This window comes from Cetorhinus maximus, chromosome 13, assembly GCF_964194155.1.
Source record: "Cetorhinus maximus chromosome 13, sCetMax3.hap1.1, whole genome shotgun sequence".
In the NCBI taxonomy this organism is placed as follows: Eukaryota; Metazoa; Chordata; class Chondrichthyes; order Lamniformes; family Cetorhinidae; genus Cetorhinus; species Cetorhinus maximus.
The window spans coordinates 121,151,977-121,171,243 of NC_135891.1; the positions used below are offsets into that span (position 1 = coordinate 121,151,977).

General features: G+C 44.2%; 1 protein-coding gene across 1 annotated transcript in view; it reads right to left on the reverse strand.

Annotated features, from left to right (window-relative positions):
• upf1 (UPF1 RNA helicase and ATPase) overlaps positions 1-19,267 on the reverse strand; it is a 172,410-nt gene that overhangs the window by 3,004 nt on the left and 150,139 nt on the right. The window contains exons 14-24 of the mRNA XM_078554758.1: positions 13,649-13,763; positions 10,959-11,102; positions 9,950-10,163; positions 5,089-5,206; positions 4,389-4,545; positions 4,043-4,185; positions 3,196-3,370; positions 2,305-2,386; positions 1,695-1,859; positions 916-1,136; positions 308-427 (exon numbers count right to left, since the gene is read on the reverse strand). Of these exons, the coding sequence (XP_078410884.1) occupies positions 311-427; positions 916-1,136; positions 1,695-1,859; positions 2,305-2,386; positions 3,196-3,370; positions 4,043-4,185; positions 4,389-4,545; positions 5,089-5,206; positions 9,950-10,163; positions 10,959-11,102; positions 13,649-13,763 (1,651 nt within the window). The 3' untranslated portion in view covers positions 308-310. The remainder of the gene's footprint in view (positions 1-307; positions 428-915; positions 1,137-1,694; positions 1,860-2,304; positions 2,387-3,195; positions 3,371-4,042; positions 4,186-4,388; positions 4,546-5,088; positions 5,207-9,949; positions 10,164-10,958; positions 11,103-13,648; positions 13,764-19,267) is intronic.

Sequence of the window (19,267 nt, forward strand, 5' to 3'; positions counted from 1 at the left end):
GCCCACAATGCCACTCCCCACCCGCCCAGGGCACCCACCCTTCCCCGCTCTCCCACCCCAGCCTGCGACACCCCCTCCCCCCAGCCACATAGCCCTCTACTTCCCAACCACTGTCTTTCCAGATCCTGTTCCTCAAATCCCCACTCTCCCTAATCATTACCACCCTCCACAATTCCCAATAAACCCAGTAGTGACACAGCAAGGACAGCCTGGGTTAGCTACAGATGAAAGCTTTGGAGAGTGGGATAGTTTGCTGCCTATATCCAAATCGACTGATCTAGTGACTAGTAGCGAGAAGCTTGCTCACGTTCTAGTACTGTGACAGCCCAGTCACCCCATGTTGATATGCACGTTCGCCCTGGTAAGTGGAATCCTGCGACAAGGCGACATCAATCTGAGACTTGAACTCATCTCCCAGGTAACTGTCCTGTAATTACAAAGAATACATCCAAAAATCCAGTTATTTGACAAGGCAGATTTTGGTTGGAGGATAGATTTTTCCATAAAACGATCAGACAGATCAGGCAGTTATACAGCACCTTAACAGAAGCAGTAGACAAAGCAGTTAAACAAAGGGAGCAGGTGGGAAGGGATAAATCCAGAGCTTCAAGCCTAGGCAGGTGAAGGTGTGGCTGCCAAACATGGGATAAAAGAGGGGCAGCCAGGAGTGACTAAATGAGGGTTTCTGCAACAGATGGACTGAGGGAGGGGCAGAGGTGGGTAATATTACGGAGATGAAAACGTTTCGGGTTTTATGGCAGAGACGGCAGTTCAAAGCTCAAATTTGTGATCAGGTTACAGTTCACACAATTGTCTGTGCATGAGCAAAGTGAATAACCCCAACCCCAAAGACCCAACTGATGAAGATTCTTACTCTTATGAAATGGTTGAAAGGTGAACAGTACAAAGATTTACCTGAGAGAGTTCTGGCTGAGAAAGGCCAGGCTGGCTCATTTGTGAAGGCTGGCTCATCGAGATGTATCCCTGTGTCAGAGGCCCCTGAGAGAATGGCTGCGACACCACATCCTGGCTGGCCTGGCTGTTGGGCAGGTTGGACTGGCTGCTCAGCTGGTTCCCCATGCCACGGTTTCGCTGACGAGCCCCACGGCCCACTTTCCCTTTTGGAATTCCACGACCTTGAAACAAGAACACTTGCCTTGAATCTGCCAGGGTGTGACCCAAACACCCCTTACCCAAACTCAGCAGATGGCAGCAGGGCTTATCTCCCAGCACTGCAGAATCCCACTGCCCATTGCACAAAATGTTGAGTTTCATGTTCTGGATACAATAGCATGCACAACAATGGAGAGAGTTGGTACAGGGCTACCAAGTGTCAGCAGAAATGCCCAAGAAGCCAACTACAGACACTATCAGGTCATGGAACAAATACTTCAATATCCCTTCATAGACCAATAAGGAAGGGCAGGATAAGAATTAGATCATGGAAGAAATTATTCACTTAAAATTAATTACTTGTTAATGTGACAGAAGTGTTAGAACACCAGTTTATGCAAATTGAAGACTAAACCCTTCAGGGATGTCTCACTTCTGGACTGTAAATTCTATATAAAATATGAATACCCCTCCCAATCTGAGCATCCAGTACGTACTGGTTCCAGGTTGCATCGTTCAGTGACCCGCCCCTGGGACCACATCACACAAGTCCCTATTCAGACACATCTTACAGTGCTCACCAGCTGCTGGTCCATTTGCTTGTCCAAAGTACCCAGGTGGCGGCATTGGGGGCATCATCAGATTGAAGGGAATGGGGATATTCATTGCAGCTACGTGACTGGGGCTGGCTCCAATCATCCCGATCTGGTCATGGGTTTGGAAGTACATGTTGGAGGGTCGTCCTGCTGGAGGGGAAAAAAGTGCAAATATTAGGAAAAATGTGGTTGAGGGGCCTGACAATCACTTGGCATAGCTTTTACACAGGGGACAGGGTAAAGCGTTTATACACAAGCTGTGGACAATAGTGTGACGTTTTTTTACATGGGGTGGTGGGCGCAGTGGGTTTGCCGCATCAGGTGCTGTCCTTCTCTCACCATAGCACTCTAATGAAGCTCAGCAGCAGGTGGTGAACTTCTATAAACATTTGTGGGATCAGACAGTGAGAAATGCTAACACAATATCACAACAAATTTCAGACAGCAATCCTATAATCGTGGAATATCAGGGTACAAAGTGGCTGACCATTTCCAGTTTGATTCAGTTATGCCCTTAATTGAATCCAGAATCAGGTTTTCTTCCCCAACTGTTCAAAATTCAAATCTGAAATTAAATGCACAAGTGCAATCTTACCTTGGCCACTCCTGTCGTATACAGAGCCTGGGATGATAGCTTCTCGAGCATCATACATAGCTGTGGTCATGAACCGGGCTCCCTGGAATACAAGGATATTGATTAGAGCAGCTCTGCTATAGAAATATGTCCCTCAGGGTTATCAAAAAATTAATTTGAATATTGAACACCAGTCAGTTAACTAAAGCCGAATAAAACTATTAAAAGCCTCGATAGGAGCAGTGCAATGGAGTGAAGTTATAGCATACCAACACTTTGGAGACAGGCCAGAATGCAGCCCCTTTACATGGAGATCAGGTTAATGTAGTGAACTCGGCCATCATTTCGCAGCCAGGAGAGCACGTCGGTTATTAGATGCCAGTCAGGCATCAGGACAAATATAATTACAGGTGATGAACATCCAAAGCAGTAATTTAGAACTGTGCTTACTAAAAAGTATTGGTGGTGAAGATCGCTCGCTAATCTCCTACCTCTGCTTTCCCACAATTGCTCCAAGTGTCAACTTCAAACCAAGAAAGGTAAATGTATAGAACCAGTGTAAAACTCCTGGGGCTGTATGCAGAGAATGTTTAACATGAAAGATTGCAGGGTAGCCTGGATTGCAAGGGTAGCGAGGCACTTCAGGAGATACACATACTATACTGAAAGAAATTACACTGCATTGCACTTTATTCATAAAATTTGTAGAAGTACAAGACAAAGTATATTTTTGAAACAGGGTGGGTAAGCAGAACATGCCACAACCTGGTCTACATACCAAAATAGCACTAACCCTGTTTACAATTATTGTTTGACAAACAGGGGAACCAGTTAGCTGCAAACAGATTCATAGCAGACTGTCAGCAAGCTGTGGGACCAGCGGTTAAACACATGGCTATACAGTTTGCTCACCGGATTGATGGTATTGACCAGCTTCCGTGGTTTACTGAACTGCATCAGACTCTCGCGGAGATTGTTCAGTGGCCCCTCCACCAGCACTTTTTGCTCTTTGTAATAATTCAGCAGATGATTCCACAGTGGTTGTTTGGACAGAGCCTTTGGATTCCCCACAATAATCACACCATACCTACAATACACCATACAGCACATCAGTGAGTTCGAACTTGGACCAAAGAGGAAAAATGCAATCACCCATCAGAAGCAAGTAGCCGTACAATGCACTGTCCCAAACTGGAAGCCTGGGAGCTTTAAACCCAGTTGTTTGTGCTGCTAATCAGCAGTTCAAATACTGCCCACTCACAGGACACATTCCTCTAATCAAGTAGAGAATTAATTGATATTTATTAAGCTCAGCAGAAGAGAGAGTCTGTTGGTGGTGATGGTGAAAGGTGGGGTTGAAGATGGAGAAAGTTGAGGAGGGCAGAGAAATAGATACTCATTACAGAATGGGTGCAAATACTGTTTACTGAAGAGTCTCATTTAAAAAAAAGAATCCTTTCTTGCAAACAACCATAAGAAAATGTATTCCACCATCAGGAATAGGGATAGGGGAAGTATCTGTAATAAGATGCACAGTCTCTGGCACTATGCCACAAATAATACACTTACTGTCAACGGGGAGCCTCTGGTAAGAAGGAACCCACTCAGAACCAAGGACCAATATGTTATCCCCCCAGTGACACAAGAGATACAGTGGGATCACATGCAGGACCTGATCTTTGTAATGCCCCAACTCCAGCCCTTCACCTTGTCCTATACCCTGTCTCCCTCTCCAATCCTTATATCGCCCCTGCCTTACCTCGCTCTCGTTAGGGCCACATTCAATCGACGGGGGTCATTGAGAAATCCAATGCCCTGATGCTCGTTGGCTCGGACACATGATAGGATGATGAAGTCTTTCTCTCGGCCTTGGAACGCGTCAACACTGGCAATCTCGACCTCCTGGGTCATGAACACAAACAGGAATTTTACATTATCTCTATCCTTCTAACTGTCTCACTCTAGTCAATCCTCAATAGAAAACTCAGCAATTACTGTTTGCTGAAGTCCCAACCTTGTTACTGTGTCAGAAAGGACAATCAGAGACCAGAACTGAGTATTGACAGCTTGGTTAGAAGGTATCACAAAGATATTTATAATGCTACCTGGTAGAGTTTTGTGTGAAGAGAGCCACTGAACTGCATGTACTGCACCAGGTATGATCGCTGCCCCTCATATGGTGTAATGATCCCGATTTGATCGGGCTTGGCGCCTGCCTTCAGCAGTTTAGTGGTGATCTTCTCCACGTTGGCTGCCTCAGTCCTGAAAACAGAGCAAGGTTCAACTTCATTTCAACAAACATTCAAAGCCTGGTGATGAATTCCTGCCCCACCATCATTCTAACATTACAGCTCCCATCAGTACTTTCTCTGCACCTCAGGCTAATTGAACAAACCACTTTCACAGTAACTGCTACAGCATTCCCTACCCCAATGCCAAGTTAAAAAAATGCCAGATTTGGCCGAGCACACTTCCAGAGCAACGACTGCACTTTTAAAAGAATTCATAGATTGTGAGGCAGGAGATTGAGGATGTGGAAGATGGTCTTAACAAAAATTCCCCCTTTCTCTTTCCTCCTCCCCAGAAAAGCAAATATTTCTTTCCTCCAAGTGGCTGAAAAGCTCTGGAGGAGGGCCATACAGACTCGAAACATTAACTCTGTCTCTCTCTTCACAGATGGTGTCAGACCTGAGTTTTTCCAGCATTTTCTGTTTTTATTTCAGATTTCCAGCACCCGCAGTATTTTGCTTTTATGTTGCGGCTGAAAAGCCTGCCTGGACAAGGAGCTGTTGGTCATGTATATACCTATTGAGGTAGGAGGTCCCTGAACTAGCAATTTCCTCCTGGCCTTGGGTCACATAGAAGAACATCGGCTTGTCCGGCTGTGGCCACTGGAAGTCAAAGCCTTTCTTTATACGATCCGCTGTGAAATCAAAAGAACACCGTCAGAACAATGATCTCATAGACTGTCACAGATTTGCACTCCTTGCCGTGTCCATACATTCACCCAGCAAGATTTCTACATGCCAGCCACAATTAGAATTGTTATTTCGGAGTCTCCTGTTAAATCCACCATTAGAGCACTAAGACATCAAACCCCCAAGTGAAATTATTTGCAATCCAATTAGGCTGTTAGATTTGGTGCCTGTACCAAAAGAATGAATTAATGGGGACTAAATTACTAATCTTTTGCTCATACGAGTATACATGCAAACATATAAATTAGGAGCAGGAGTAGGTTACTTGGCCCCTCGAGCCTGCTCCTCATTCAATAAGATCATGATCTAATTGTAACCTCAACTCCACATTCCTACCTATCCCCCGATAACCTTTCACCCCCTTGCTTACCAAGAATCTATCCACCTCTGCCTTAAAAATATTCAGACTCTGCTTCCACTGCCTTTTCAGGAAGAGAGTTCCAAAGAGACTCTACCTTCAGAGAAAATTTCTCCTCATCTCTGTTTTAAATGAACGGCCCCTTATTTTTAAACAGTGACCCCTAGTTCTAAGTTCTTCCACAAGAGGAAGCTTCCTCTCCATATCCACCGTGTCAAGACCCCTCAGGATCTTAAAAGTTTCAATCAAGTCACCTCTTACTCTTCTAAAATTCCAGTGGATACAAGTCTAAACTGTCTAACCTTTCCTCATAAGACAAATCCTTCTCTGAATTGCTAACACATTTACATCTTTCCTTAAATAAGGAGACCAATACTGTGCACAATACTCCAGATGTGGTCTCCCAATGCCCTGTACAACTGAAACATAACCTCCCAACTTATGTAATCAATTTCCCTCGCAATAAACAATAACATTCCATTAGCTTTTCTAATTACCGGTTGTACCTGCATACTAACCTTTTGTGATTCATGCACTAGGACACCCAGATCCTTCTGCATCTCAGAGCTCTGCAGTCTCTCACCATTTAGATAATAAGCTTCTGTTTTTATTCTTCTTGCCAAAATGGACAATTTCACATTTGCCCACATTATACTCCATTTCTTTGCCCACTCACTGAAGGAGGCTACAAAGTGACACAGGTTATGTTCTCTTCACAATTTACTTTCCTACCTATCTTTGTGTTGTCAGCAAATTTAGCCACCATCCTTTGGTCCCTTCATCCAAGTCATTGACATAAATTGTAAAAAGCTGAGGCCCCAGCACTGATCCCTGTAGCACACCACTCGCCACATCTTGCCAACCAGAAGAAGACCCATTTATGTCAACTCTCTGCTTTCTGTTAGCTAGCCGATCTTCCATCCATGCAAACATGTTACCCCTTACATTATTTTATTTTCCGCAATAACCTTTGACGTGGCACCTTTTCAAATGCCTTCTGGAAATCTAAGTACAGTACATCCACCGGTTCCTCTTTATCCACAGCACATGTGACTCCTTCAAGGAACTCCAATAAATTGGTTAAACATGATTTCTCTTTCACAAAACCATGCTGGCTCTGCCTGATTGCCTTGAATTTTTCTAAGTGCCCTGTTATGACATCTTTAGTAACAGCTTCTAACATTTTCCCTATAAAAAATGTTAGGCTAACTGGTCTATAGATTCCTGCTTTGTCTCCCTTTTTGAATAAGAGGAGTTACATTTGCTATTTTCCAATCTAATGGAACTTTCCCTGAATCAAAGGAATTTTGGAAAATTAAAATCAATGCATCAACTATCTCACGAGCCACTTCTTTCAAGACCTTAGGGTGAAGTCCATCCGGACCTGGGGATTGTAATTTTCCCAAGTTCTATCCTCCCTTCCATTTCCTCATTTACAGCGATTTCCAGGACGTTACTCGTGTCCTCTCTAATGAAGACCGAAGCAAAATACCTGTTTAAATTAATCTTCTATCACCCTACTTGCCATTATACATTCCCTAGACGCACTTTTTATAGGACCAATGCTCACTTTAACTCTTTTCTTATTTATATATCTACAGAAACTCTCACTATCCGTCTTTATATTACTAGCTAGCTTTCTCTTGTACTCTAATTTTCCCCCCATTGATCTTTTTGTCATTCTTTGCTATTCTCTATATTCCTTCCAATCTTCCGACCTGCCATTTGCCAGTTCATTTTAGCTAGCTCTGCTTTCTTACACTCATTTAAGTTTAAAATACTAGTCTTGGACACATGTTTTTCCCTCAAAATGAATGTAAAATTCAATCATATGATCACTGCTACTTAGCGGTGCCTTCACCAGGGGGTTATCAATTAATCCTATCTCGTTGCTCAATCCCAGGTCTAGTTTAGCTGGTTCTGGTTGGCTCCAGAATGTGCTGTTCTAAGAAACTATCCCAAAAACATTCTATGAACTCATCTATGCTCCCTTTGCCCATCTGATTTTTCCAGTCTATATGTAGATTAAAATCCCCCATGATTATTGCTGAACCTTTCTGACAAGCACCCATTGCAGATGACACAAAGCTGGATGGGAGGGTGAGCTGTGAGGAGGATGCAGAGATGCTTCAGGGTGATTTGGACAAGCTGAGTGAGTGGGCAAATGCAGTATAATGTGGATAAATGTGAGGTTATCCACTTTGGTAGCAAAAACAGGAAGACAGATTATCTGAATGGCTATAAATTGAGAGAGGGGAACGTGCAACGAGACCTGGGCGTCTTTGTACACCAGTCGCTGAAGGTGAGCATGCAGGTGCAGCAGGCGGTAAAGAAGGCAAATGGTATGTTGGCCTTCATAGCCAGAGGATTCGAGTACAGGAACAGGGATGTCATGCTGCAATTATGCAGGGCCTTGGTGAGACCACACCTGGAATATTGTGTGCAGTTTTGATCTCCTTATCTGAGGAAGGATGTACTTGCTATAGAGGGAGTGCAGCGAAGGTTTACCCGACTGATTCCTGGGATGGCGGGACTGACATATGAGGAGAGATTGAGTCGGTTAGGATTATATTCGCTGGAGTTCAGAAGAATGAGGGGGGATCTCATAGAAACCTATAAAATTCTAACAGGACGAGACAGGGTAGATGCAGGAAGGATGTTCCTGAAGGTGGGGGAGTCCAGAACCAGGGGTCACAGTCTGAGGATACGGGGTAGACCATTTAGGACTAAGATGAGGAGAAATTTCTTCACCCAGAGAGTGGTGAGCCTGTGGAATTCGCTGCCACAGAAAGTAGTTGAGGCCAAAACATTGTATGTTTTCAAGAAGGAGTTAGATATAGCTCTTGGGGGCGAAAGGGATCAAAGGGTATGGGGAGAAAGCGGGAGCAGGCTATTGAGTTGGATGATCAGCCACGATCATAATGAATGGCGGAGAAGGCTCGAAGGGCCGAATGGCCCACTCCTGCTCCTATTTTCTATGTTTCCATCTCTTGTTTTATACTCTATCCTACTGTGTAGTTACAATTAGGGGGCCTGCGCACCATTCCCACAAGTGACTTCTTGCCTTTATCATTTCTCATCTCAACTTCTACATCCTGGCTTCCAGTACTTATGTCATCCCTCTCTAATGTGCTAATACCATCATTAATTAACAGAACCACCCTTCCACCTTTTCCTAGCTTCCTGTCCTTCCTAAATGTCAAAGCCGCCTGGGCTCTCGCTCTTTGCTACAGAGAGCAGTGTCAATCCCCCTCACTATACTGTTCCCTGCTACATTCTTTTTTGCTCTCCGCACTTGGATGACTTCTTGTACCACGGTGCCATGGTCAGTTTGCTTATCCACCCTGCAGCCCCCCACTCTCATCCAAACAAGCTGAGAAAACCTCAAACTTGTTGGACAATTGCAGAGGCCCTCTTGGTTCCCCCTACCTGCCTCACTCGCAATCACACCCTCCTGTCCCTGGCCACTGACTAAATCAGAAGACCTTAGTGGTGTGACTGCCTCCTGGTATAAAGCATCCAGGTAACTTTCCCCCTCCCTGATGTGTTACAGAGTCTGCAGCTCAGCCTCCAGCTCAATGACTCTGAGCCAAAGTTCTTCGAGCCATAAACACTTGCTGCAGACATGTTTGCCCTGGATCACAATGTTATCCAGGAGCTCCCACATACTGCAGCCTTGACCAATTACCTGTCCTACCATCCTTAATGTGTTTTAAATAACTTAATTATATTAATCACTTATTTATGTTGCTTTCATATATATTTTATTCAATATATAAAGTTTTGTGTCTTTAATCTGATTCACCAATGTGAAGAGATGATGCTGATTTACTTGGAAACAAGAATGGTGTCACACACCCTACATTCTAAGCATGTTCCTATAACTGTCTATTTTTGGGAGGCCCGTCTTAATTTAGGGAATGGGGCTTCTGTTCTCACCAGTAGCTACCAACAGTTAATGACACCGGAACACCAAACTGGGCCAGCATTCCAGCAGCCAGCACGAGGAAAGACCTACTCGTATTATAATTTAAAGCCAGTGGTTTTATAACTAGGTGAGGGAATTCCCCACAAATATAATCAAACTCCCAGGGACCCCTACTCTAACTTCCAAAAAACATCAGCCATTCAAATCAACACTATTATGACTGCAGAAAATGTTTGCCAGTGCACAGCAAGAGAAGTAACACAAGTCTACAACAAATTCAGAAGCTTGACAACAGGTGCACAGAAACTTAATGTACTGATAGACACAGAGTTTAAGCATCTCAATTTGCAAACAGATAACTTAAGCAGAAATTTGCAAAATACCTGACTCCAATGTCCATACCTGCAGTGACACCATTTTGCAGTGAGCCCTCATAGAAGATATTGGATGGAAAGGCACTGAGAGCTGGATGCATCCGGTATTGGACCTGCAGACGGATTGGTCGGATCCCCAGAACAACCAGGCGTTCAAATAGTGACTGAGACAGACCAGCTTTAGCAGCTTTCTTACACATGACAACTGGACCAAGCTGGCAATGGTCACCCACCAGGATCAGCTGTAATAAAAACACCACAGCTTAGATTCATTGTTTTACTCATATGCCACCCACTGTCATCACTGTTTGTCTCGGAGTCGAAAGACAAACTTTTAGACAATTCCAAGTCATCACACTGGCTTGTTTTAGAAAAGGTTGGCGTGCCTAGATTGTGATGCAAGTGCACGCCTTCAGTATGAATCTGAACAGTACACAAAGACAGGAAGGCAAGTGAGAAGAATTGGCTGTTTAGGATTGATGAGTGACACCAATAAATAAATCATTAATATTGTGTATCAAATTAACTCAACATCTTATACTCCCTCTATTTTCATTCAAGCAAATTGCTCAGGAGGATGAGACAATAAAGTCAGCTTCTCTGAGGTACAAGATCTGAATCCAGCCCACATGTATAGAAAGAAAATCTCTCCTTCCTCTCCTTACTGTAGGGATCTCAATAAAATGGACAGTCTCAACCCAGCACCATATGACTGGAGTTATAACTAGCAAGTCCATCAGATTCTTACAGCTTTAACCAGGTTAAACAGTTTACACAGCAGGACTTGACAGATGAGTTCACACATCTTTTGGGGAAATCAACTCCGTATTGTGCTGTAAAGCCAGATCTCTGTCATGCTCACCTACGCAAGCATGTCACCATAATATGCTAATGAATCAGAATGCCTGACACAGAGATTTGTGCATTAAGCCCACAATGTAAACTCAGCCTTTGCTGTCACAATCTGAAACCTGCTGCATTCCTAGCAGCAGCCTTGGCCCCAGCAGCAGGAACTTATGCAGCTACATGTGACCTACCTGCTTTGCTCCCAGGACCACAGGGACCATACATTCAGGCTCTGTGGCCTGTGTGCTCTCATCAATCAGAATGGAACGGAACTGCATCTTAGCCAAGCGTGGGTCACCAGCTCCTACACAGGTACAGCAAATAACGTCTGCATTCTGAAAAAGAACACAGCATGGCTGATGTAGGAAAAAACTGAACTCAGAACAGAAACCTTTCAAGCAGCAGGTAGCATGATAAAAATACAACAGTATTCAACCACAATCTGTAGCCTCATGGCCCAACCCTTACCATCAAGCCAGGGGATCAGTCCTGGTTCAATGAAGAGCACAAAAGGGCGTGCCAGGAGCCGCACCGGACATACCTAAAAATGAGGTGTCAACCTGGTGAAGTTACAACACAGGACTAATTGTGTGCCAAACAGCGTAAATAAGTGATAGATCGAGCTAAGCAATTCCACAACTAACAGATCAGATCTAAGCTCTGCAGTCCTGCCATATCCTGTCGTGAATGGTGGTGGACAATTAAACAACTCACTGGAGGAGGAAGCTCCACAAATATCCACATCCTCAATGATGGGGGAGCCCAGCACAAAAGATAAGGCTGAAACATTTGCTACAATCTTCAGCTAGAAGGATGCCAGTCTTCAGCCAATTCGATTCACTCCACGTGATATCAAGAAACAGCTGAAGGCACTGGATACTGCAAAGGTTATGGGCCCTCTTAATATTCCAGCAACAGTACTGAAGACTTGTGCTCCAGAACTTGCTGCACCCCTAGAAAAGCTGTTCCAATGCAGTTACAACACTGGCATCTATCCGGCTATGTGGAAAATTGCCCAGGTATGTCCTGAACTCCAGAGGTGAGGTGAGAGTGACTGCCCTTGACACCAAGGCAGCATTTGACTGAGTGTGGCATCAAGGAGCCCTAGCAAAACTGGAATCAATGGGAATCACAGGGGGGGGGAAAATCTCTCCACTGGTTGGAGTCATACCGAGCACAAGGGAAGATGGGTTGTGGTTGTTGGAGGTCAATCATCTCAGTCCCAGGACATCACTGCAGGAGTTCCTCAGGGTAGTGTCCTAGGCCCAACCATCTTCGCTGCTTCATTAATGACCTTCCTTCCATCATAAGGTCAGAAATGTGGATGTTCGTTGATGATTGCACAATGCTCATCACCATTCACAACTTGACACATATTGAGGCAGTCCATATGCAGCAAGACCTGGACTACATTCGGGTTTGGGCTGACAAGTGGCAAGTAAGATGCACGCCACAGAAGTGCCGGACGATAAACACTTCCAACAAGACAGAATCTAACCGTTGTCCCTTGACGTTCAATGGCATTATCATCGCTAAATCCCCCATTATCAACATCCTGGGGGGTTACCATTGACCAAAAACTGAACTGGACTAACCATATAAATACTGTCACTACAAGAGCAGGTTAGAGGCTGGGGATTCTGCAGTGAGTAACTCACCTCCTCCTGACTCCCCAAAGCCTGTCCACTATCTACAAGGCACACGTAAGGAATACAACCATGGCTAACAAAAGAAATTAAGGATAGTGTTAGATCCAAATAGGAGTCATATAAAGTTGAGAGAGAAAGTAGCAAGCCTGAGGATTGGGAGCAATTTAGAATTCAACAAAGGAGGACCAAGAGAATGATTAAGGGGGGAAAAATAGAGTATGAGAGTAAACTTGCAAGGAATATAAAAGTGGACTGTAAAAGCTACTATGTGTAAAAAGAAAAAGATTAGTGAAGACAAATGTAGGTCCCTAACAGTCCAAAACAGGAGAATTTATAACAGAGAACAAGGAAATGGCAGCGCAATTAAACAACTACTTTAGTTCTGTCTTCACAGAGGACGACACAAATAACTTCCCAGAAACACTAGGGAACCAAGGGTCCAGTGAGAAGGAGGAATTGAAAGAAATTAAAACAATAGTGCTGGAGAAATAAATGGGACTGAAAGCCGATAAATCCCCAAGGCCCGGTAATGATTATGAGGGGCATAGATAGGGTGGAAAGGAAGGCACTTTTCCCATTAGTAGAGGGGCCAATAACCAGTAGGCGTAGATTTAAGCTAAGAGGTAGAAGGCTAAGAGGGGAGTTGAGGAGAAATTTTTTCACCCAGATGGTGGTGGAAGTCTGGAACTCTGCCTGAAAGAAGTATTAGAAGAGGTAGACAGATTCTTGTTAGGCAAGGGAATCAAAGGTTCTCGGGGGTAGATGGGAATGTGGAACTCGAAACATAAACTGATCAGCCATGATCTTATTGAATGGCGGAGCAGGCTCGAGGGGCCAAATGGCCTATTTCTGTTCCTATTTCATATGTAGGGATGGGCAACAAATGCTGGCCTTGCCAGTGACACCTACATCCCATGAAAGAATAAAAAATTGCTCTGATTCATCCAAGGATACACAGACAGCCCCATTCCCAACTGTACCCCAACCTTCAACTCACCAGGCACACAGCTCTCCCTGACCTGCCCCATGGCACCCGATTCTACGCCCTACTCCCCCAGGATTCCTCAGCCACCCAACCCCAGTGCTATGCCTCCTCCCTCAGGACACCAATTTTCAGTACCTCAAATAGGATTTTTGTAGCGTACACTAGGTATTTGCACTCTGGGAGCTACAAGAACATTTGATTTAATGAAGTGGAAGTCAGAGGAGAAAGATTGCAACAAGTTTCTTACCATCAGCAGCTCCCGCTCTGCAGTCCTTTTGAGCGCACGGTAGCGTTTCTCATCTGCAGATGACAACTCTCCAGTCTCATCCTTCAACTGCTGCAACTTTTGCAATTCAGGCATGCTGGAGAGCAGGACAAACATATTACACAGTGTAAACTGCAGTTATCAAAGATCATGCACAGAAGTCAGAGATGTGACCTATACTTTAGGTTGCATCAGTGTTTATTTTGATTACTGCCTAAGTAACACATTATCCCCATGGATGAGTTACTGGTGGCCCTCATCAAGGAGCTGCTAGCAATTCAGCTAGCAATAGTCACTCTCATCCTTCTGCTCTGTTGAGAGCAGCCTCCGAGTGAACTAGCATCACCCTGGTGAAGGATCACCCGTACTCAGGAACAACTTTTTGTTATCTACAAGGAAATGGTTGCTTTAGTCTGTGTTGAGTGTGAAACAATAGATGCAGAGTTGAGAGTTTATAGAGCAAGTAGCTGAGTCAATGGAGTGCTGCTTTGGAGCTGCATTAGAGTGTTTCAGTTCAAGTTTGGTGAGAGAGGGAGTTCAGTGAGTAGGGGAGGAAGGGTCCTTTAATTTTCTACTTTTCCTCAGTAAGAAGAGCAGCAGCCTTGGCAACTAGGTCCTGGTAAGCATTTCTTCTGTGCTTAACATTCTCTAAACTAGAGGAAATAAAAGTAAAGGGAGTAATTTAAGGGTAAGTCATGGCAGGGCAGCTCAGCCAAGAGGAATGCTCCTCCTGTGCGATGTGGGAAGTCAGGGACACTTCCAGTGACCAGGGCAATCATGTATGCAGGAGCGTCTCCAGCTGCAGCTACTCAAAATCCGTGTTTTGGAAGTTGAGCTGCGGTTGGAGTCACTGTGTAGCATCCGCAAGGATGAGATCTTCATGGATAGCACATATAGTGAGGTGGTCACACTGCAGATAAAGAGTGCACAGGCAGAAAGGGAATGGGTGACCACCAGAGAGAGTATAAACACTAGGCAGGTAATGCAGGAGTCCCCTGGGTCCATCTCCCACTCCAACAGATTTTCTGTTTTGGATACTGCTGGGGGAGATGGGGCGTTTCTCAGGGGAATGCAGCAACAGCCACGAGTAGTCAGCTGCACAGAGGGTGCAAGAAAGAGTGGCAGAGCAATAGTGATAGGGGATTCTTTCGTAAGGGGAACAGATAGACGTTTCTGTGGCTGCAGATATGACACCAGGATGGGTGTTACCTTCCTGGTGCCAGGGTCAAGGATGTCACTGAGCAGCTGCAGGACATTCTGAAGGGGGAGGGTGAACAGCCAGGAGGTTGTGATCCAGATCGGTATCAATGACATAAGTTAAAAAAAAAGAGGGATGAGGTCCTGAAAGCAGAATATAGGAAACAAATTAAAAAGCAGGACCTCAAAAGGTAGTAAGCTTAGGATTACTCCCAGTGCTATGTGTTAGCAAGATCAGGAATAGGAGAATGGACAAGGTGAATGCGTGGCTGGAGAGATGGTGTATGAGGGAGGGATTTAGATTCCTGAGGCATTGGGGCCGATTCTGGGGAAGATAGGACTTGTACAAGTTGCACCCCAGCAGGACTGGGACCAATATCTTCACAGGGATATTTGCTAGCACTTTGGGGGAAGATTTATACTAGATTTGCAGGGGGATGGGAACCTGAGTGTGGAGACACAAGAGGGAAACAAAGACAGGAATGAAAGACAGAAGAGTAGAAAGCAAAAGTAGAAGGCAGAGGAGAGAAGGGCTAGCAGCAAATAGGGCCATAGTACAAAAAGAAGTGTGAAAATGTTAAAAAGACAAGTCTAAAGGCATTATCTGAATGCACAGAGCATTCGCAATAAGGTAGATAAATTAACAACACAAATAGATGTAAACGCATACGACATGACTGCGATTACAGAGACATGGCTGCAGGGTGACCAAGGCTGGGAACTGAATATCCAAGCGTATTTGATATTTAGGACAGACAGGCAAAAAGGAAAAGGAGGTGGTGTGGCATTGTTAGTTAAGGATGAGATCAGTGCAATAGTGAGAGGATATTGGCTCAGGAAATCTAGATGTACAGTCAGTCTGGGTAGAGCTAAGAAGCAACAAGGGGTGAAAAAAATTAGTGGGAGTTGTCTATAGGCCTCCAAACAGTAGTGGTAAGGTAGGGGATTGCATTAAACTGGAAATTAGAGATGCATGTAACAAGGGTGCTACAGTAATCATGGGTGACTTTAATCTACATATAGACTGGGCAAACCAAATTAGCAATACTGGGCAGATGAATTCCTGAAGCATGTACGAGATTTTTTTTTTATGCCCAGAATGTCGAGGGTCCAACTAAGGAACATGCTATTCTGGATTTGGTTTTGCGCAATGAGAAGGGGTTAATTAACAATCTTGTTGTGCGGGGTCCTTTAGGGAACAATGACCATAACATGATAGAAATCTTCAAGATGGAAAGTGAAGTAGCCCGATCTGTTTAGGCTTAAGACCCTAGTTTCAAAGGAAACTACGAAGGTATGAGGCGTCATTTGGTTAAGATAGATTGGGGAACTTCATTAAAAGGCACTATGGTGGATAGGCAATGGCTAATGTTTAATGGGTGAATGTATGCATTGCAACAATTATACATTCCTTTATCGCACAAAAATGTAACAGGAAAAGTGGCCCAACCATGGCTAACAAAAGAAATTAAGGATAGTGTTAGATCCAAATAGGAGTCATATAAAGTTGAGAGAGAAAGTAGCAAGCCTGAGGATTGGGAACAATTTAGGATTCAACAAAGGAGGACCAAGAGACTGATTAAGGGGGGAAAAATAGAGTATGAGAGTAAACTTGCAAGGAATATAAAAGTGGACTATAAAAGCTACTATGTGTAAAAAGAAAAAGATTAGTGAAGACAAATGTAGGTCCCTAACAGTCCAAAACAGGAGAATTTATAACAGAGAACAAGGAAATGGCAGCGCAATTAAACAACTACTTTAGTTCTGTCTTCACAGAGGACGACACAAATAACTTCCCAGAAACACTAGGGAACCAAGGGTCCAGTGAGAAGGAGGAATTGAAAGAAATTAAAACAATAGTGCTGGAGAAATAAATGGGACTGAAAGCCGATAAATCCCCAAGGCCCGGTAATGATTATGAGGGGCATATATAGGGTGGAAAGGAAGGCACTTTTCCCATTAGTAGAGGGGCCAATAACCAGCGGGCATAGATTTAAGCTAAGAGGTAGAAGGCCAAAAGGGGAGTTGAGGAGAAATTTTTCACTCAGAGGGTGGTGGGAGTCTGGAACTCTGCCTGAAAGGGTGGTTGAGTTAGAAACTCTCGTAACATTTAAGAAGTATTTAGATATTCACTTGTGTTGCCATAGCCTCCAGGGCTATGGGCCAAGCGCTGGAAAATGGGATTAGTGTAGTCAGATCTTTGTTGATCGGCGCAGACACGATGGGCCGAATGGCCTCCTTCTGTGCTGTAAACATCTATGAGTCTATAATCTACATCGCAGGATACTAAAGGAGGCGGCCATGGAAATAGTAGGTGCATTGGTTGTCATCTTCCAAAATTCTGTAGATTCTGGAACAGTCCCGGCAGATTGGAGGGTGCCAAATGTAGCCCCCCTATTTAAAAAAGGAGGGAAAGAGAAAACAGCCAATTACAGACCGGTTAGCTGAACTTCAGTAGTGGGGAAAATGCTAGAGTCGATTATAAACGATGTGATAAGAGGACACGTAGAAAATATCAACAGGATTAGACAAAGTCAACATGGATTTATGAAAGGGAAATCATGTTTGACCAGCCTATTGCAGTTTTTTGAGGATGTAACTAGCAGGATAGATTAGGGAGAATCTGTGGTTGTGGCGTGCTTGGATTTTCAGAAAGCTTTTGATAAAGTCCTACATAAGAGGTTAGTGTGTAAAATTAAAGCAACATGGGATTTGGGGTAATATATTGGCTTGGATTGAGAACTGGTTAGCAGACAGGAAACAGTAGGAATAAACAGGTCTTTTTCAGAGTGGCAGGCAGTGACAAGTGGGGCACTGCAGGGATCAGTGCTTGCGCCCCAGCTATTCACAATGTATATTTGGATGAGGGAGGGGATCTCATTGAAAAGTATAAAATTCTGACAGGGATGGACAGATTGGATGCGGGGATTGGTTGGGGGTGAGAGTTTGCAGAGTTCCGAGATTGAGGAGGATCTGAGTGTCCTACTGCATGAATCACAAGTTAGTATGCAGGTACAGCAGGTTAAGTAGGAAAGCTAATAGAATGTTATCATTTATTGAAAGAGGAATTGATTACAAAAGTAGGGAAGGTTATGCTTCAGTTGTATAGAGCATTGGTGAGACCACAACTGGAGTAGTGTACAGTACTAGTCACCTTATTTGAAGAAAGACGTAAATGCGTTAGCAGTTCAGAGAAGATTTACTAGACTAATACCAGGAATGGGCGGGTTGCCTTATGAGGAAAGGTTGGATAGGTTAGGTTTATATCCACTGGAACTTAGAGTGAGGCAACTTCATTGAAACCTTTAAGATCCTGAGGGGTCTTGACAGGATAGATGTGGAGAGGATGTTTCCTTTTGTGGGAGAATCTAGAACTAGGGGTCACTGTTTAATAATAAGGGGTCACTCATTTTAAGACAGATAAGAAATTTTTTTCTCTGACGGTAGTGTCTTTGGAACTCTTTCCTCAAAAGGTGGTAGAAGCAGAGTCTTTTTATTAAGTCTTTTAAGGCAGGGCTAGATAGATTCTTGATTAACAAGGGGGTGAAAGGTTATCGGGATAGGTGGGAATGTGGAGCTGAGGTTACAATCAGATCAGCCGTGATCTTATTGGATGGCGGAGCAGGCTCGAGGGGCCGAGTGGCCCACTCTTGCTCCTAATTCATATGTAAATGTAGTATTTCTAAGTTTGCTGACAACAAAAAACTTGGTGGGAGTGTGAGTGATGAGGAGGGTATTGAGAGGCTTCAAAACGATTTAGACAGGTTGAGTGAGTGGGCAAATACACGGCAGACGCAATATAACGTGGATAAGTGTGAAGTTATCCACTTCAGTGAGGAAAAACAGAATGGCAGCGTATTATTTAAATGGTGATAAGATTGGGAAATGTTGATGTACAAAGGGACCTGGGTGTCCTTGTACACCAATCACTGAAGACAAGCATGCAGGTTCAGCAAGCAACTAAGGCGGCAAATGGTATGTTGGCCTTCATTGCGAGAGGACTTGAGTACAGGAGCAAGGATGTCTTACTGCAGCTGTACAGGGCCTTGGTGAAACCACACCTGGAGCACTGTGTGCAGTTTTGGTCTCCTTACCTAAGAAAGGATATACTTGCCATAGAGAGAGTGCAGCGAAAGTTCACCAGACTGATTCCTGGGGTGGCAGGATTGTCCTGTGAGGAGAGATTGGGCCGACTAGGCCTGTATTCACTGGAGTTAAGAAGAATGAGAGGGGATCTTATTGAAACGTATAAAATTTTGGCAGGGCTGGACAGATTGGATGTAGGGATGATGTTTTCTCTGGTTAGGGGGGGTCTAGAACAAGGGGTCACAGTCTCAAGATACACAGTAGACCATTTAGGACTGAGATGAGGCAAAACTTCTTCACTCAGAGGGCAGCAAACCT